Genomic DNA, 20,910 nt, shown 5'->3' on the forward strand with positions numbered 1-20,910 from the left:
AGTGATGAACTCTGGAGACTAGGGCCTAATTCCAATGACAAACAAAAGAGAACGTGTTCCTTTCTGCTGAATTGTGTACTGGATATACACATAACATCCCCTTCTGAGGGGAGTTACTCCCTTCCCTGTTCCGCAGGGTTACAGTGGGACAGACACAGAAGCCGGCCCTCACCATTGGGGCAGACAAGTGATGCAGGCTTGACTAATCATACCACCCCTTTCCTTTGAATACAAGGATTGGTCCAGGGATATGCACACGACCCAAACAGGGCCAATCATAGTTCTTCCCTGCGATCGATACATGAGAGGGGTGCTGTAGTTTGAGAGAACATTAGATAGGATGGACGGCCTCTCCAAAGCAGTGACATTTAAACTGAAACTAGAATAAGAAGAAGCTTGCTGTGCAAAGAGGAAGGGCGGAGGAAGTAACAAGTACAAACGTTTTGAGGCAAGAATGGCTAAGCTTATTGAAGGGAGATAAGGTCAGTGTAAAGTGCTCTTCCCATTGCTGAACCGCCCTCCTCACTCTTGTTAGCTGCCTTTCAGTTGGCCCTAACTGAAGGTGACTCCATGCACGACGGACTGTTGTGATCCATAGCATTTTTGGAAAGCAGACCGCCAGGCATTTCTTCCAAGTCTATTTGAGTCTGGCAGCGCCACTGGAACTTGTTCAGCATCACAGGGACACACAAGCCGCCAGTGACAGAAGGGTGGTGGATTTGCTTGAGGCGCACTGACCGAAAATCCGGGGCTCCCGCGTGGAAGGTGAGAATTCTACCGTTTAACCACCACTGCCCTCCCCTCACTCTTAACCTAAGGAATTCCTGCTCGCACCTCAGACTTCAGCTCGCATGTCACTCCCTCAAGTGAGGCCTCCCAGATGGCAGGGCATGTCTCCCTCCGCCTGCAGCAGATAACAGGCTTGCTTCTAGGGTCTAGGTGTCTGTGTTTACCAGACCCACGGAGCTCGGCAAAAGGTGTGACGGGACAAGAAGATGTGGACTGAGGGCACGAAGGGGGTCGCACAAACCTCCTTGCGGGAAAGCGAAGGCGCCTTCTGACTCCTGGACCCCAAAGCAGCGCGTTGAGAGCGACGCCAGCGCGCAGAGCGGCCGCTCACGGTACGGAAGTGCATCCCTGGAGCCCCTCTAGGAAATCCGGAGGACCCGGCTTGTCAGTGATCCTGGGGCTGAAGCGGACAGGGCACGGCGCACAGGACATTCCAGGGAGCCGACTCGGTAGGAGGAGGCTAGGTGGGGCTCGTGTCGGGGCGGGAATCCGCAAACAGCAACGCCGGAAAAAGTGAGGGGGTGTTGGCAGGATCGACCACCTGTTCCTCAGCGGCGTGCGGCACCGCTTGATTGGCTGAGAGCCCCCCGGGTACCGGAAGTGGCCGATGCCCGTCGCCCGTGACACCGAGACAACAGCCGCGGGCTCGGAGAGAGCGGGCGGAGCGGCGCCAGGAGCCCGAGCGGACTGAGCGTGGGGCGGTACGGCCTGCGGTGAGCTCTCCTGCCGTCCCGGCCCGGGGGGAGGAGGGCGTTGGACTCCCGACTCCCCGGCCCGCGAGCGGAGTGTAAACCCCACATTTGGATCCGTTCCTGAGCCGAGCGCGCCGTGTGACCTTGGACTTCATGGTTCCCAGGCCACCATTTCCCCACCTGCACACAGAGGGTGTGGGGCCTGCACGTTACCAGGGCCTGTCCCAGCTCTGGTTCTTTGCCTGGCAGCCGCAGAAGCGGGGGACAGCCCGTTCCTCGGTCCTGACTTGGGGGCCGATGTGAGCTGTAGTTTCTCAGACAGTCCATCCTCAAGTGACTCACGGGGACTTAATGGCGGGGCACTGTCAAAACTTAGGGCCCCAGTGGCAGGTTGTGCCCTGTTCTGATTTATGAGGGTTAGGTATGTAAATGAGACAAGTTTGAACACTGTTGATAGAGAGCCCTCTTGATTGCGGGAACGGGGCGCGGGGGAGCGGGAGGAAAGGAGGATAACATCATTAAATATCATCCAAATGGGGAGAAGGAACTTATTTTTACAAATAGTTATTGACACCAGCTATGTGTCAGAGAACGCCCTAGGTTCTTTAGATATCAAGATGATTGAAATCTCCAGTTAGTCATCAAGGGTATTACAGACTAGTTGCATAGATAAGACATTTACACAAATTAACAAACATTTGCTAGGTAGTGGGAATACCACATCATCCTTGCTCACAGTCTAAAGAAGAAAACAGACAAGAAAATAAACTGTAGCAGCACAGTGGGGGTACGTACAAGGTGACAGAGCTGTCTCTGTCTTAGGGGCTGGAGTCAGGGAAGAAAATAGAGGTGTCCATGCTTGAGGTGAGTCCTGTAGATGTTTGTTAAGTGCACAAGATGCAGAATAGTATTTCAGGAAGTGGGAATAACCTGTTCTCAAAGGCAGAGACGCTTTAAAGAATAGGGAGTATTTGAACTGCAGGCAGCTGAGTGTGACTACAGCTTCTTACAGTCATTGGAGATTGTAGGACAGGTGATGGACAAGGGAGACATGGGCCTAACTTGGAGGGCAACAGGAACCATGTTAAGAAGTTTTTATTCTGTAGGTCTTGGGGAGCAATAAACAGGAAGTGACGTGATAACTATTATACAAAGAGATGAGAGAAGGGCCAGTGAAATCCTGGTTCAAAGGACCGAGAACTTCCTTCCTTCCTTCCTTCCTGCAGATATTAGTGAAGACTTTGGGAGGATGTAATCTTTGTACTAAATATTGAGTGTTTGGTAAGATCTGGTCTTTCAGAGTTAGGGGAAAGCGTTTGTATCTGTTAGGATGAAAATGCTTTAGTCTGTAAGTAACAACCCAACTCAAGCTGGCTTAAAAATATGCAAGGGTTTAAGCTCACATAGCTAGGAGTCAAGAGGTATAGCAGTTTCAGGACTAACTTAATCTAGTGTCTCTGGCTCCATTTCCTCTCGATTTTCTTAGCTTTTCCTGCCTTCATCCATAAGCTGCTAGTGAGATGGCAGCAGCAGTTCCAGGCAACAATATACAGAGGAAGTCTTTTCCTGTGGCTCTCTCAGGATGCAGTAGACTATTCCCAGAAGCTCTCAACAAACTTCCTTAGAATATCATTGACCCAGATGAAGTCATGTCTATTCCTGAACCAATCCCTGCTGTTTCTCAACCAGTCACTTAACAAGAGTTGTTGTTAGGTGCTGTTGATTTGGTTCCGACTCATAGTGACCCTATGTACAACAGAATGAAACACCGTCCAGTCCTGTACCATCCTCACGATCACTGCTATTCTTGAGCCCATTGTTGCAGTCACTGTGTCAGTCCATCTTGTTGAGGGTCTTCCTCTTTTTCATTGACCCTCTACCAAGCATGATGTCCTCCAACAGGGACTGATCCCTCCTGATAAAATGTCCATTTACAAGGGGATGGTATTAATTTGACTCAATAGGGGCTCATTTCTGGAGCTCTTGAGTGAGGTCAGATCTCTTGCAAACAGAGCAAGGCCTCTGTAAACTTTTTTGCTCAAATACCCCACAGAGTAATTTTGAAAGCTTTGTATCTCTGTACACATTGGTAAGCTCCAAAATGTCTCATAATTTTTCATCATAAGGTTGAATAGTTTCAATGGATGTTATATATTTTGACATTTCAAAATAAAATTTTCAGGTTTTCATGAGTTTAGTTTTGAAGAGTAACCTCATCACAATTTCCTGGATACTTTCTCTTGGTTCTGTGTGTTCATCACATTCTACTCCTTTCTGTACTCTTCATCTGTTAGCAACCACTGTATACACACGCGCACGGGCACACAGACTTCATTTACCTCCCTATCTCACTCAGTCATCTCAACTATGTCCTGGCCAACATCTTCAAGTCCTCACTCCTTCAGTCTTCCACATATCTTCCCAGAGTCCCAGCCTGCTTTGGGTCTGCCAAACATGCTGTTGGAGAAAGCCAGGAAACCATGCCGATATGCCGATAGGCTCATCTTCTCATACTTGTCTCATAAGGAGATTGCAAGGATTAAACAAGAGAAATTCCATAAATCGCTTAGCACAGAACACATAGGAAGTGCTCAGCATGACTCCTCACAGTAAAACGCCCGTGCATCTTCACTTATCTTCTCTCCTTTCTTATCTATCCCAACCTTGCACATGCTACACTGAAGTCAAAATGTTCTTCTCTCTTTTCCTTTTTTTCCGTCTTCTGAACTTTCTGGCCTCAGAGGCTTTGGTTACCCATTCTTCGTTTAGAATACTGTAGTGCCACAGTCTTCAAGCTGGAGTATGTGGAGGAGGCACACAAACACTTTCTGAAATATTCATGGGTACCCAGATTGTTGAATGGAAATCGATTTCCTGATGCTTGACTTCAGTTTGTATCCTTGCCTACAATTTAACTGCTTGAGAATGGGCCTGTGGCCTGTAGGTCTCTTCTTACCTCCTCTTCCACAATTGCTCTTTTCCTCCTTTACAAAAGAAGACAGACTTCTCACCCACCCCATCTTAGTTTTACTATGTACATCATCATAGGGTGAAATTGTCCCAACAAAGGGACAATTTGTTGGAGTCCCAATCTTTGCTTTCAACAAAATTTAAAGAAGACCCAATCAGACTATCAGATCGTAGATCATTTATTAATATTTTTACTACAAATCACAATGTGATTTTTGGCATATGGCTCAGATAATTTCAAAGAAATAAATGATATTGCTATCACAAGGGATCGCTGTAAATGCTGATTCAGGCAGTTTGAGCAAACTCGGGTCCAGTCAGAATGGCTAGAGTTAGGCTAGCATAACAAACGTGATTTTTAACTCAGAAAAGGGTATGTAGTCAATTGTATTATATCTGTCCTGTGTGTTCTCCGAAGTCTAGGATAAGAGGGGCAATCAAGATGGAGGGTAGAAAGAAAGAAGTCTGAGCAAGAATTACGATGTTTCTAGAGTCCTGGTGCTTGATCTGCTTGTAGACCAGAGGGAGGATGGAGATGGACCAACCAGATTGAGAGTGTGGTAACTGCAGACATTAAGACTGACTAACACAGTGGTTTCCAGACCTGATTGGGCATCAGAATCACCTAGGGACTTGTTAAAAATGACCTTACCCCTGGGGGTTCTGATTCTGAGAGATCTGAGTTGGGACCTGGAAATTGTTATTTTAAACAAACTTTCCAGTTGATTCTTATACAGTTAGCTTAGATCCAGGCCAAGAACCATTATTTAAGAATCACTAATCTAAATAGATTTTCCTGCTGTGATTGCAGGCCTACCAAAGAATTTTTAGAGCTTTTTTTTTTTGATTGATTTTCATCCAGCCAGTGTGTTTGTCTTGAAGTTTTATTTGTAATTGTTAATTAACAGGACTTTCTGGTTTATACATCAGTATTTTGTGACTGAGGCTTTCTGAGCTTGCTCTCCTAAGGCGCATTGAAAAAACAAATCCACAACACTGGGCAAGCCAATACAACTTGACCAAGGCAAGGTCATGGAAGCTTCATAGACGTATCCAAACTCCATAAGGGACTGAATTACTGGGCAGAGAGCTGGGGACCATGATCGCAGGGGACATCTAGCTCAATTGGCAAAAGTTTATAAAGAAAATGTTCAATATCCTACTTTGGTGAGTAGCGTCTGGGGTCTTAAAAGCTTGTGAGTGGCCAGCTAAGATACTCCACTGGTCTCACCCCATCTGGAGCAAGGGAGAATGAAGAAAACCATAGATACAAGGGAAAGATTAGTCCAAAGGACTAGTGGACCACAACTACCACAGCCTTTGCCAGACTGAGTCCAACACAACTAGATGGTGCCTCGCTACCACCACCAACTGCTCTGACAGGGATGACAGTAGAGGGTCCTGGACAGAACTGGAGAAAAACGTGGAACAAAATTCTAACTCACAAGAAAAGATCAGACTTACTGGTCTGGCAGAGACTGGAGAAACCCTGAGAGTATGGCCCCCAGACACCCTTTTAACTCAGTACTGAAGTCACTTCTGAGGCTCACCCTTCAGTCGGAGATTAGACAGGCCCGTAAAACAAAACAGGACTAAATGGACACAACAACCCAGGGACAAGGATGAGAAGGCAGGAGGGGATAGGAAAGCTAACAATGGGGAACCCAAGGTCAAGAAGGAGAGAGTGTTGACACATCATGGGATTGGCAACCAATGTCACAAAACAATATGTGTATTGTTTAATGAGAGACTCATTGCTCTGTAAACCTTCATCTAAAGCACGCATGCACACACACACACACACACACACAAAACTAAACAAATCCCGGTCTGCAAAGCTGAGGAGACTTTATTCTGAACAATGGTGACCCAGTAGAAGTCTGCTGCTTGTCCCCAAACTGAAGACCAAGAATGGTCAACCTCTCCTCCTCTGTTTTATCTCTCTCCAGAAATAGCTAATTTCAGATTTAGAAAAGTGAATAAGTGAGAGACAGATAGGAAATTGTGGCTGAGAGTTTGCATTTAAGCAACGAAAAGTGGAGTGTTTTCATAGGAGGGCGAGGTCTAAGATATGGCTGGGCCTTTGGGAAAATGAACCAAATGAAGATTAGCTTTGACTTGTCTATGAGGAGATACCTATAAATGATATTCAACAAATGACATTTAATATTGTGTCACTGGCAAATAAATGCAAAGGAAAGGAATGGGAATGATTAGAAGCAGTTCAGACTTAGTTGGGAAAGACTTTCTGTACTTGAGTTTTGAACCAGATTTTCTATTGTATCTTGTTTTGCTGCGGACAAATGATTTTCCATAAGGTGTGGTGCAAACGTAGGTTCTGTGAAGGCTGACTTTGTAAAGATGGATACGAAGCAACTGTAAGAGAGAAGATAGATAGGAAACAACTATAGGGAGATGAGAGTGAAAAGGAAAGGCCAGAGGGAGTTGGAAGTAAACTTGTTCTTAGATGGGTATTAGAGAGAAATTCATTTAAAACAGTACTTCCGAACTCAGATAGTACCATACATAAAGATAACAGCCGAATTCTCTAACGTGGATACATATTATCTATAATTAAAAAAAATTTCAATAAAAAGGAGAAATCTGGGTTTTTAAATTTGCTGGTGCTACCAGAATTCAATGGGGTGCCCTCTCTTCCTCCATGGGAAAATTAGCGAAGGTGCTAAGGGGGGAAAGTCGAAGATTCAAACCCGCCTTGAAGGGTAGCATGAAGAGCTTCCAAGAATAGGAGATCAGGTTCCTTTCAGATGTCAGGGGTTGTGATGGTTAAGATTGTATGTCAGCTTGGCTGCGCCATGATTCTCAGTGTTTATATATAATCACTCCCATGATGGGATCTGCTGTGAGTAGCCAATCAGTTGAAAGGGAATTTCCTTGGGTGTGTGGCCTGCATCTGAATATAAGAGGATGGTTCTGGCTTTTGCCCGTGCTGGATCCTGCAGCTGGCTCCTGTTCGTCTGATCTCCGGTTCGTGGGACTTGAGCTAGCAGCTTACGAGCCAATCTTGTTGATCTTCACAGCTTGTGAGCAAGAGCCCCGCTCTCTGACCTGCCGATTTTGGGTTCGCCAGCCCCTGTGGCTACATGAATCAGGAGCAGCCTCTATCCTGGTCCGTGGACTTGGGACGTTCTAGCTTCTAGCCTCTACAAATCGCATGAACTGTTTCCTTGATACAAATCTCTCTCTGTATATACTTATATGCTTTACTGGTTTTGCTTCTCTAGAGAACCCAGCCTAAGACAAGGGAGGAGAGCATTACTGATGGGTGACTAGAGAGACCACAGGGTAGGATGATGGTAGTTACCAACGCCCTGTGAATGTCTGGAGGCTGAGCAGAGAAAAGGGGCAGTAAAAGGTCACCCACTTCCCTCTCTCCTCACCACTTGACTCGAATCCCTCCTGCATCTCAGGGTCTTCATTTCTTCACTAATTTCATCTTTCCTTCCTCTCAATCTCTGCTTGCTACTCAGACCATCCCTTCTAATATAACATGTTCAAATCTCTCCCATTGGAGAATATCCTTCCTTGACCCAGTAGCACACTTGCTCTACTGTCCATCTTGGTCCCCTCTTTTCATCCAGTTTCTTTTTTTTTTTTTTTGAAAGATGCAGCAAATTCATTATTCAGTTCACTGTCACCTGGCTTCTGCTTCCACCATTCCATGGAATCTGTTTTCATCATGGTCATCTGTGAGCATCTAATTGTCTTAGGAGACATTTTCCAGTTCCTATCTTACTGGACCTCTTAAGTGCATTTGACACTGTTGTTAATTCCCTTTGTCACTGTCCCAGTGACTTCAGTGACACCGTATTCTGGTTCTCTTACTACGGTAACCACTCTTCTTGGCAGGCTTCTCTTCCTCAACCCACCCCTTTATTATCAGTCAGAGCCCCAGTGGGAAACAGATAGATCACTCAAGCTAGACAATTTGAGGAGGGTTTATTTAGAGAGGGCTTAACTATAAATTATAAAGATATTGAGGAACCTGGGGCTGACAACAGTTGAATGGTCCCACCCCTGGGCCTGAAGGGGCAAGAGGTAAGAGAGGTTACTGGGATCCAGACAGTGAGAAGATTAGGTAGAATAGACTCCTTGAGAGGAGTAATGACCTTTTATCAAGGGATACCACCAACCCAAGCAACCTCATAGGAAGGAAGTAGGAGAATAAATACCCTCACCCTACTGTCCTCCTTACTTCCAATCTGCTGGGGCTCCACATTGGTGGAATGTACCTAGAAGCCAGAGAGCCTTTTGATGTATGCTATACAGGTTAGTCTTTTGGGGCAGAGAGCAGGGTGGAGAAAAGTAGAGAGAAAGTCTGGAAGGGGAAATCTGTATGCCTAGTACTGAGGAGCTTGAGACCCATATGTTTTGGAGATTCCTTGATAACCTCTATGATATTCTGTCCAAAATAGCTCATCCATCACCTTCCATCCCAAACTAGCTTTTCGTCCAGTATTCCCAATCTCATTTGGTGGCACTGCCATCCATCCGGCTACCACCCCTCAAAAGAAGACTTGGGCACCATCTTTGGCTCCTCCCTCTTCTTTATACCTTTATTCAGTAAGTCACCAAGCCTTGCTGAATTTGACCTTGTAAATATTTTTCCGGTTAGTCTCTCCCTCCTTATCCCCAATGTTGCCCTAATCAGATCTCATCACCACTTGCCTTGATGATTGCATCGGCCTCCTGACTGATCTTCCTGCTTTCTAGTTAGCTACTAGGTACTTTCTAGGTTAGCTACTAAATGGCCACCAGTGCACGTCTACCCAAAATGCTAATGTGAATGTGAACCATGTCACTTCTTGGCTTAAAAACCCATGACTCTCTTGTTTACAGGATGAAGTCTCATAACTGCCCATTCCCCCTTGAGAATCATCTTCCACATTAACACTTTTACTGGTGAGAGCATTGTATTCCTCAGAGTGTTGTAGTGTACAAATACACTGCCCTAGGCAAAGGGCCACATCAATATTAGCTCCAGGTTGCTTACTACCTGGACAGAGGCCAGGCTTATTCTCCCATAATCTGGACCCCACTTCTGTGATGGGGACAGCTAGATCTCTGGGGCCATTGTATCAGCTAGGAGTAGGTTTGGCTAGATATAGTAGAAAAACATAATGGCTTAAGCAAGGTAGAAGCTTATTTCATTTTTAGACAAAAGAAATCTAGAGGCAGGATTTCCAGGGCTGGTATGGCAGCTCCATGGAGTCATCAGGGACTCAGGTTCCTTCTAGCTATGATTCCCAGCCCTAGGGTATGCTGGTGCACCCAAGGCCCAAGATGGAGCTCCAACCATTACATCATGCCTCAGGCACGAGAATGGAAGAAGAGAGTGAAGAAATGCATCCACTCACCCATATGGAGCCTTCCCAGAAGTGTGTTCATTTGCATCTCACTGTCTCATTGGCCAGAACTTGGTCACATGGCCAAACCTAGCTGCAAAAAAAGTTAACTAGGCTTATTGCCACACTAAAGACATTCATTTTTCTGTTGCTGAGGAGGTAGGGAAAAATGGATATTTGGGATAGTCAACTAGAAATTTTTTCTGTAGTATTACAGAAGTTTTAAAAAGTTACAGGTTTTAAGATCCATAAAAGTATTAAGAAAATTCTATAAAGGAGCTGATTACAAAATTAGTAGGTAAAAATGAACAGCATTGCTATATGTATAAATAATAACCAGTAAGAAAATATGGTAAGAAAAACTCACACTAAATGAAAAGACATATGGAGACATGATGGATATAAAAACAACATCAGGATAATTTTGGAAATTTTATAATGTTATTCTAAAATTTACTTGAAAAATGTGAGGATAGACAGGATAGATATGAAAAAGAAGACTAACGAGAGATAACTTTATCAGATATTAAAAATTTTAGTTTGGTATTAGACAAGGAATAGGCAGATCAATAGAAGTGAATGGAATTTAGAAATTGATGAAATATATATGAACATTTAGACAAGGAATAGGCAGATCAATAGAAGTGAATGGAATTTAGAAATTGATGAAATATATATGAACATTAAGACTATGGTATGGGTAGCATTTCAAATCAGTAGGGAAAAGAATTATTCAGTAAATGGCATAGATAAAATCCACTAACCGTCTGGAGAAAAATAATGCTAGAACCTTACTTCATCCAAAGCCAAGGGGTAGTTACTTCTGTGCTAATTATAGCTAAGTCACACTAACCTTTTGAATGGGTAATGTCTACATATACTATCCCTGATCTGTAGAGCTAGTGAGTACCACAGGACTGGACTAACAGTAGCTCCTCTATGTCTTAGTTATCTAGGGCTGCTGTATATAACAGAAATACCATAAGTGGGTGGGTGGCTTTAACAAAGAGATACTTATTTTCTCACAGTTTAGGAGGCTGGATGTCTGAATTCAGAGTGCTGGCTCTAGGGGAAGGCTTTCTCTTTCTGTCAGCTCTGGAGGAAGGTCCTTGTTTCTTCAGCATCTGTTTCTTGGTTCCTTGGAGATCTCCGTGTGTCTTGGCATCTGTCTCCTCCTCTCTACTTGCTTGCTTGCTTGTTTAATCTCTTTTATAACTGAAAAGAGACTGACTAACCTAAAAAAGACAACCCATTCCCAAGTGGTATTATAACCACAGGCATAGAGGTTAGAATTTACAACACATGTTTTTCAGGGACACAGTTCAGTCCATAACATTCCACCCTTTGGCCCCCCAAAATTCATGTCCTTGCCACATGCAAAACATATTCACCCCATCACATCAACCCAAAAGTCTTAAATCAACTCTAAATCCAAAATCTCGTCTTCCAAATCATCTAAATCAAATATAGGTGAGACATTAGGCATATTCCTTCTTGGGGCAAAATTTCTTTTCATCTATGAACCTATGAAATCTAGACTACAAGTTTTCTGTTTATGAAGTGTAATGGTGGAACAGGCACAAGATAGAGATTTCCATTAAAAATGGGAGAAATTGGAGGAAAAGAAAGGATCACAGATACCAACCAAGTCCAAAATCTAGACGAACAAATTATACAAGGTCTCAAGGCTTGAAAATAATCTTCTGTTCTCTGAAACCATCTGGGCAATGGCCCTGCGCTCCAGACTCTGGGTGTTGGCCGTGCTCTCTGGATTCTGGGTGGAGGTCCCTTGGCCCTGGGCTTCAGCTCTGCCTACCAGGCTCACTGGGACAGCAACTCTGCTCTTGGCTTTGGGTACCCCATTCTCCTAGTCTACCCGAGTGGTGACTGTACCCTCTTGGCCCTGGCAGGCTCCATTCTTCTGCCCTTTGGGCATGGCAGCTCTGCCCCCTGAGCTTTGGGTGGTGGCTGCATCCCCCTGGCACACCTCAATGGCAGCCCCACATTCCAGCAACCCTACACTCTGGAACCGAGTTGGTGAAGATCTGACTCTTTGAAACCTTGGAGGCTGTGGCCCCATCCTTTGAAATCCAGGAGGCTGTGTCCCCACCCTTTGAAACTGAGAAGGCTCTGCTTCCTGTGCTTCTTCCAACAGTTCTGCTGATCTCCGAGCTGCCCCAGGGATAGTCCTTTTCTTTTCTTGGAGGACAACAGATGTAGCTCCTTTGGCCTGTTCCCGGCCTGTAGAATTCCAAGAGGCAGACAACATTCTCTACTTTCATTCTTTTCTGTCCCCTTAAGTCTAAGCTGATGGGTTTTCTGCTGTGGTAGTTGGTTGGATCCATCGGTCACAGGCTTAAGCTCTTTAACAAAAGATTATATAGCCACATCCTTGGTGAAAATCCTAGGACACATGTCCTTAGTTTGTACAGCAGAATTTTCTAAACCTTTAAGTTTTGTTTTCATTTTGCACAGTTCATTTTTAAGTCCATCTCTTTCCTCTCACATTTTACTATAAGCAGCAAGGAGAAACCACATAGCCTCTTTAAAATCTTGCATAGAAATCTCCTCAGCCAGATATCCTAGTTTATCACTTACGAGTTCTACCTTACACCAAACATTTGAACATAATTGAGGCAAGTTCTTTGCCACTGCATAAAAAGCATCACCATTCCTCCATTGTCCAATCACGTGTTCATCATTTTCTTTTAAAGCCTCAACACAAGCACATTTAACATCCACATTTCTAGCAACATTCTGTTGCTGGTGCCATATGTGTTCTCTAAGACGATGGAGACTTTCTTTAGAGCTCTCTTCACTTCCTTCTGAGCCCTCTCCAGAACTGCCTTTGAGATCATAATTGGAGATCAACCTCTTCAAGGCAATCTAGGCTTTTACTATTAGGTACCTTAAAACTCTTCCAAAACCACTTCCGCATTTTAGGTATTTGTTAGAGGAGCATCCCCACTTCTCGATACCAGATTCTGTCTTAGTTATCTAGTGCTGCTATAACAGAAGTACTGCAAGTGGATGGCTTTAACCAACATATTTATTTTCTCACAGCTTTTTAGGAGGCTAGAAGTCTGAATTCAGGGCATCAGCTTCAGGGGAAGGCTTTCTCTGTCAGCTCTGGAGGAAAGTCCTTGTCTCTTCAGCTACTGCTTCCTGGTTCCTTAGAGATCTCTGAGTGTCTTGGCATCTATCTTACCCCATCTCTGCTTCTAGCTTGTGTTTAATCTCTTTTATATTTCAAAGGAGGTTGACTCAAGATATATCCTTCACTAATCCTGCCTCATTAACATAACAAAACAATCCATTCCCAAATGGGATTATAACCACAGGCTTAGAGGTTAGGATTTACAACACGTATTTTGGGGGGATACATTTCAATCCATAACACTTTTTGGATTGAATTGTGTTGCCCCAAAATACCTGCCAACTTTGCTAGGCCACGATTCCCAGTATTGTGTGACTGTCCACCATTTTGTCGCTTGATGTCATTTTCCCATGTGTTGTAAATCCTACCTCTATGATGTTAATGAGGCAGGATTAGAGGCAGTTATGTTAATGGGACAGGACTCAATCTACAAGATTAGGTTGTGTCTTAAGTCAATCTCTTTTGAGATATAAAAGAGAAGCAAGCAGAGAGACAGGGGAACCTCATACCACCAAGAAAGCAGTACCGGGAGCAGAGCAAGTCCTATGGACCCAAGGTTCCTGCATTGAGAGGCTCCTAAACCAGGGGAAGATTGATGACAAGGACCTTCTTCCAGAGCTGACAGGGAGAGAAAGCCTTGCCCTGGAGCTAGTGCCCTGAATTCAGCTTGTAGCCTACTAAGCTGAGAGAATAAACTTCTGTTTGTTGAAACCATCCAGCTAGGGTATTTCAGTTATAGCAACACTAGATAACTAAGACATACTCTGTAAACCCAAAAGTTATTTCTTTTAACTTGGCAGGTTTTTTTTAGTTGCAATAAAATTTACACAGCAAAACACACACCAATTCAACAATTTCCACATGTACAATTCAGTAGCATTGATCACATTCAAGTTTTGCTACCAGTCTCACTGTCCTTTTTCAAATTATTCTACCGTCATTGGTATAAACTCTCTACCCTCTAAGCAAAACCTCTCCTGCTCCCTCTCCCTCCTACTCCTATATTTTTGCTTATTTCGTATAAGCGAGATCATATAGTATTTGTCCTTTTGTGACTGACTTATTTCACTTAGCATAATGTGACTTGCCAGTCTCCCAACCTTTTCCATATGCCCATCTATTACTATGGCTACTGTTTTCCCTAAGCGTTTTCCTTACCAACCTCAGGATCCACCTCAACTAACTGTTAATTTTATGGAACTTTTATCGGCATCCCCTTGTAGCATCTGCTTGCTACTTCTCTCCTTAACTCTCTTCTCTCATCATTTCTCCCATCCTTTTTAGTCAGCATCTGCTCTTTGGTCAGCACGTGCACCATAATCCAAAATCTCTTCTCTTCAACAGCATCCTATCGTTTCATCAGGTACTTAGGGTATTTTTGAGTGGTGTCATAACTGTCAAAGTACCATACTCTAGGCATTAGCTTCATTTAAATATGACAGCCACTTTACATACTTCCCTTCTCTCATTTCAGATTTTGAGATGGGGACTCAGAACAAGGTGATTCCCAAGGAAGAAATTTCTGAAGAATATGAACCACATGGGGCAATATTAGAAAGACTTCCAAAGGTGGTTTACCAGGGTCATACGTTTGGCACAGCATGTGAAGAACACATGTTGGAGGGACATTCGAGAGAGTCCACAGAAGAAATTGTGGAGCAGCTATCTCCTCAAGAGAGAGACTTTGTATCAGAGTTGATTATCTTTAAGAAATCACCCTCAAGTGAGAAAGACCAGGAGTGTAATGAAAGTGAGAGAGGCTGCAGTCCCAGCCCAAATCTAGTTACACATCAGGGAGATACGACAGTAGAGGGAGTTAGTACGTTTGTTTCCTCTGGTCGAAATTTCATAGAGAATTCAGAACCTAACAAAACCCAGAAGAATTCTGTGGGAGAAAAGCCTCATATGTGTAAAGAATGTGGGAAAGCCTTTAATCAGAACTCCCATCTTATCCAGCATATGAGAGTTCACAGTGGAGAGAAACCTTTTGAATGCAAAGAATGTGGAAAGACATTTGGAACTAACTCAAGCCTTCGAAGACACCTGAGAATTCATGCTGGAGAGAAACCCTTTGCTTGTAATGAGTGTGGAAAGGCCTTCATTCAGAGTTCACATCTCATCCATCATCATAGAATTCATACTGGAGAGAGACCATATAAATGTGAAGAATGTGGCAAAGCCTTCAGTCAGAATTCAGCCCTTATTCTACATCAGAGAATCCACACTGGAGAGAAACCATATGAATGTAATGAATGTGGGAAGACCTTCAGGGTTAGCTCACAGCTTATTCAGCATCAGAGAATTCATACTGAAGAAAGATATCATGAATGCAGTGAGTGTGGCAAAGCCTTCAAACATAGCTCAGGCCTTATTAGACACCAGAAAATTCATACTGGAGAGAAACCATATCTGTGCAATGAATGTGGGAAAGGCTTTGGTCAGAGTTCTGAACTTATCCGGCATCAAAGGATTCATACAGGAGACAAGCCCTATGAGTGTAATGAATGTGGGAAAACTTTTGGTCAGAACTCAGAAATTATTAGACATATTAGAATTCATACTGGTGAGAAGCCTTATGTATGTAAGGAATGTGGGAAGGCCTTCAGGGGCAACTCAGAACTTCTTAGACATGAGAGAATTCACACAGGAGAGAAACCCTATGAATGCTTTGAGTGTGGAAAGGCTTTCAGACGGACTTCTCACCTTGTTGTCCATCAGAGAATTCATACTGGAGAGAAACCCCATCAGTGTAATGAATGTGCAAGAACGTTTTGGGATAACTCTGAGCTGCTTCTCCATCAGAAAATCCATATTGGAGAGAAGCCTTATGAGTGTAATGAGTGTGAGAAAACATTCAGCCAGCATTCCCAACTTATCATACATCAGAGAATTCACACTGGAGAGAAGCCTTACGAGTGCCAAGAATGTCAGAAGACATTTAGTCGGAGCTCTCACCTCCTCAGACATCAAAGCGTTCACTGTATGGAATGATCTACAAAATGGGAAAGATTTCTGGGGAAACACTTCCAACTACTAATTTGTTCACAGTCTGTACCCCAGGTTTTCAGAATGAGAACATTCTCAAGAATCTCTTCTGTCCTTCCACTGATTTTGATCTAAACAGTTGGTTGAAAAGGATGAGGCGCTTTTATGAACTATTCATTGAGAAGTTTCAATGTACTGAATTTAATCATAAAAGCTGTTTCAGGCCTTAATTCTCCTCTTCTCTCTCCCATTTTCACTCCCTTCCTCCTCCTTCCCCAGTGGAGTATATAACATTAGCGGTCTGTACCAGCCATCTAGCCTAAATCGTCACTTCTCAGGAAAAATGGGGAATATGATTCCGCCACTTCCTAAGAATGACAAAGTTGACTCACTGAATGTTATTCCCTGAAATGTTAGAAAGTCATGGCCTAGAAGACACATCTTATGCTTCTATTCACTTTGTAGCATTGGATAGTGTAGTAAGCTTTTATTAGCCTCAAAACCTTCCAACCATGCTATCAAGTTCCTTTAGAAGATGTCAGCATTAATGAAGAAGCAGGAATCTTGGCCCATTTCACATCTCCTGGCGGGTTCCCTCATTCATTCGAAGATGGCAGATGAAGGAAACTCACAGGCAATTGACAGGATTGTAAGTGAAGGCCCTTAAAATTCAGAGGGGCTTATTAGACAAGGCCAGGGGATAAATACATGATCTCAGACTCCTCAGCAGTGGGCAGAAACAGTTCCTTAGCAGCCGTTCCCCACTTCAGGGCTGCCCAGACTGACTGCACCCAAGAACCCTGCTGCATTGATTTTTGGCCCCAGGTCCTGCCACTGCTGACAGATCCCATGTCGGGATGTAGCAGAGAAGACTGTGCAGCTTCACCTTCTCCAGGTACCTGGGTACAATGATGAGCCCGTTCACCAGAGTGACCAGGGCCTGGCCTTGCCAAAGCACTTAAGCTCTCATAACCTGGACCCCACTGCTGTAGGCCCTGGTTGATGATAGGCCAGGATGTGACAGCCCCTTCTCCATTTGCCCATTGACTTTGGAATTCTCTTCAACATCTCTACATGATTTTTCTGTTTTCCTATGTGTTATTTCTCCTTTGAGGAAACACATCCTTGATTTTTCACATGTCCGCATTTCTGAGGCAGTGGGTAGTAGTGGGAATTGCACTAATGGATTCAAGGAGGCCTGTGGTCTGGCCTTAGAGCTACATCTTGATTAGGCACTTCATCTGTCTGGTCCCTAATTTTCTTAGCTGTAGAATGAGACTTGAACTTAATGATCTCTGAAGTTTCAACCAGGCCAATAATTTCTTGATTTAAAAAAAAAAATCTAACTTTATGTATCTTCAGTGTTCTGTAGTCTGTTACACTAATGCTGATCACTAATAATTTATTGAGTGTTTACTGATGCCAGGCACAGTGCCACTTTATATGCATTAGGTTTTTTCATAGCATCTCTATGAGGAGGGCACTCTTTTAAACAGCTTTATTGGGGTTTAATTTACATACCATAAAATTCACCTGTTTTAAATGTTCAACTGAATGTGTTTTAGCTGATGTACAGAGTTGTGCCACCACCAATGATGTGGTTGCCCATTTAAAAGGTAAGGAAGCTGAAGCAGGGACAGGGTGGGGATGTTCAGTAACTTACTTGTGATCACAGAGCTGGTAAGTGCTAGAGCCCAGACTCCACCCCTGGTCTATGCTCTTAACTGCTATGCTGTTCTGTGGATACCAGGATTTATTGCAAAGCTTATGTGAAATGTTTTGAAAATATTTTGATTAGTTATGACTAAACACTACTGGATTTCAGTCATGTTTTGGAAACATAACTAGGCACAGCTAAAATCCATAAAAATCCATAAAGTGGGTTTATTCTTTACTTCAATATAGGTGTTCCCCAGGTTCATACCCGTGGTTTGAAACAGGGCTGTACAAATGAACAATTGACCGCATACTGTTTCCACATCCTTACAGGTTCTCCTGCCTCTAGCAGTCACACCCTTAGCGGGGAAAGTTCTTTGACTTACCTCTTCCTTTAGGGTGATTGGAGCCCTGGTGACGCTGTGGTTAAGAGCTTGGGTGCTAACCAAAAGTTCGAATCCACCACTCACTCCCTGGAAATCCTATGGGGCGGTTCTTCTGTGTCCTGTGGGGCACTATGAGTTGAAATCGACTCATGGGCAACGAGTTTGTTTTTCTGTTTTGGTTTTAGGATGATTATGAGTGAGTGTGTGCTCTCATTCCTTTTTTCATTGCTCAAGCTTGAATTGTGCCCCGCCATAACTTCCTCACTTCTTGAAGCCTGGGTGTCACCTATCCCTTTAACTTCTGGTTCCTGTGTTTGCATATTTTTACATATTCACCCCTTGCCAACCCTGATATAGAATGCGGCATCTCCTCAGGCTCCCCTCAAAGAGCCCACTCCCACAAACAACCATGAATAATTTAGATCTGACTCCAGCTGCTGTGTAAGAGGTGGAGAAGGGGGTTCACATTGTATATCCTGTACACTTTATTCTCAGAAGTCTCTTGTTGACCAAACCGCCACCGATGGTTTTTCTTTGTCCTCCCCATCACAGGCCTCAGCCACCTCAGCTCCTTTTTTCTTGCCAGGTATCCATCCCTCAGCTCAATTACATTCTTAACCCCTCACTGCTCAGCAAAACAAAAAACCCTTTAACAATCCACTCATTCAAACGTTGTCATCTGCCATTGAGTTGGTTCTTGGTTCCCATTCATAGCCACCCTAGAGGACAGAGTAGAATTAGGAGGCAATTTAGTGACTTTTATTGTATTTGCGAATGAGGGTCTCGTATCACATATCTCAAGAAGGATCTCCCATGGTATATACAGTTCTTAAGAGTAATTCTTAGATATACTGGAAACCTGGGTGGTGTAGTGGTTAAGAGCTACGGCTGCTAACCAAAAGGCCCTTGGAAACTCTGTGGGGCAGTTCTACTCTGTCCTATAGGGTCGCTATGAGTTGGAATCTACTCGATGGCTGTGGGTTTGGTTTGGTTTTTTGGTTTTAGGTACACTGCACACACATATCCTGTCACCTTGTTTCCTATCTTCTTCCACCTCTCACTTAGTTATCTCAGGAAGATTTTCCTTGTTTTTGTCACCTCCCTCTTCATTTTGTTTGGGAGCCAAAATCTGATCGTAATTTTGACTGGTAGGTATAATTTTCTGGAAGTAGAGTTCTATCAGGGGAAAGAAAAGATAGAACTTTTCTTAATTTTAGACCCATTTAAAAAATCAGGCCCCACAATCTCAAAGTCCTACTGAAATACCCAGAAATACCCTTCAGATTGATTTGCGACTATGCTCACATACCTCTGCTTTCCCTAATTAAACAATTTTACTGGTACACTAAAACTTTTAATAAAGCGTTTCTTTACAGTTTTACTGAGTTGATGTCTTTCCAATGTTTATTATCCCAAACTACATGATGTTTCATTATAGTCTTAATATGGCATATGCCAGTTTCATCTTCACTCTGTAAATTTCACTCTTACCCAATTACCCCAACATGCTGTGCTCTGTTAACCTCTGGTTTTCTATAAGCTGTGCCCTCTGCCTTTCTATTTGGGGAGATCCTTTATCCTTCATAGCGGGACAAGCGTTGACCAATTTTGTTGCACTTCCCCTGAATTCCTTAAACCAATGTTTTTCTCAGATCAGGGTCCAGGATTTTTCTGGAGGTGTCTGTGAATTCTAAGAACTATTTCTATGTTTATATTTATTTGCCATCTGCGTCAAGTTCGTTCCTACTCATGGTAACCTCATGTGTGTCGGAGTAGAACTATGCTCCATGTGGTTCTTAATGGCTGATTTTTCACAAGTAGGTCGCCAGGCCTTTGTTCCGAGGTAGGTGCCAGTGGGTGGACTCAAACCTACATTTTGCTTAGCAGCAGAGCGTGTTAACCATCTGCACCACCCAGGGACTGACTGACTCTACACACACACAGAAGATTATACTTTTTCATGAGAAACAAGTTAACCTAACGTATTCTGGGTCATCTGGGTGAATTATTTTTTTAATCACCTTACTGAGATTTCTCAGCTGGTGTTAATTTGTCCACGACTCTCTTTACTCCACGGTCTCCTACGTGACCCCTGACCTAAGGCAGGGTCCTGGATCAGATCTACCCAGTAAAACGTGCATGCAGTTTCAGGAAATTCGTGGACCATCTGAAACCCATCCACGGACATGCACGTTTCTTAAAGCAAACTTTTTACCTTAAAGAAAAAAAAAAAAACTTCCGCAATAACCCCCCTCACCGCATCCCTCAGCTTTTGGGATGAGGCTGTGTCAGAACGACCTGCGTGGGTGTTCCCCTGGGAAGGGGCGGGAGCTGAAGCCTCGGGAAAAGCCCGTGCAAACGGGGCGGCCGCAGTAGTACCTAAACGGGAGATAAAGCAGGAAAGGGAGCTTCAGGAATGCAGGCCCGTACACGTTCACTAGCCACTGCTGAGCGCCTACGACGTGGCAGGACCGGTGCTAGGCGCCGGGGTTTGCGCTAAGAGGTATTTGGGGACTTCAACAACAGTCTAGCGGCGGTTAGCGCCGCGGGGCAGGAGAGTCCTCCGTGCTCCGATCTGCAGGGGAATCGGCCCGCGTCCGGCTCTCCCCAGGCTCTGAGAGCTGGGAGGGGTGCACGGAAGGAAGCCTGGTGGCGAAAGAGGCGAAGCCTCTGCGGCCCAGACACGAACCCCAGGGCCCGAACGCACTCCTCCTTCCCGAGTCCGTGGTCGTCCCTCCCACGTCCCGGCTTCCAGCCCAAGGAATCGGCCGCGACTCCACTCTTCTCTTGCAGGGCTGGCTGACAAGAATACTCATTTTTACTGTTTTATAAAGCGCCCTGCAGATAGTTTTCCTCTCGTGGACCCAATTTTGCCGACACACGCCAGGTCTCCAGAGAACTATCATGTG

The 20,910-nt window shown here is 44.1% G+C and overlaps 1 protein-coding gene across 2 annotated transcripts; it reads left to right on the forward strand.

The window, feature by feature from the left end:
- Nucleotides 1-1,165: 1,165 nt before the first annotated feature.
- Nucleotides 1,166-20,178, forward strand: ZFP3 (ZFP3 zinc finger protein). Of its 2 annotated transcripts, none has more exons than XM_049860540.1 (2): nucleotides 1,166-1,502; nucleotides 14,449-20,178. In XM_049860540.1, exon 2 carries the CDS (start codon nucleotides 14,457-14,459, stop codon nucleotides 15,963-15,965), a length of 1,509 nt encoding a protein of 502 aa, XP_049716497.1. In that variant the 5' UTR covers nucleotides 1,166-1,502; nucleotides 14,449-14,456; the 3' UTR covers nucleotides 15,966-20,178. The 2 variants fall into 2 exon arrangements, with proteins under 2 accessions (XP_049716497.1, XP_049716498.1); XM_049860541.1 differs by lacking the exon at nucleotides 1,166-1,502 and adding an exon at nucleotides 1,884-1,902.
- The last annotated feature ends 732 nt before the right edge of the window (nucleotides 20,179-20,910 follow it).

Source organism: Elephas maximus, chromosome 19, assembly GCF_024166365.1.
Source record: "Elephas maximus indicus isolate mEleMax1 chromosome 19, mEleMax1 primary haplotype, whole genome shotgun sequence".
NCBI lineage: Eukaryota > Metazoa > Chordata > Mammalia > Proboscidea > Elephantidae > Elephas > Elephas maximus.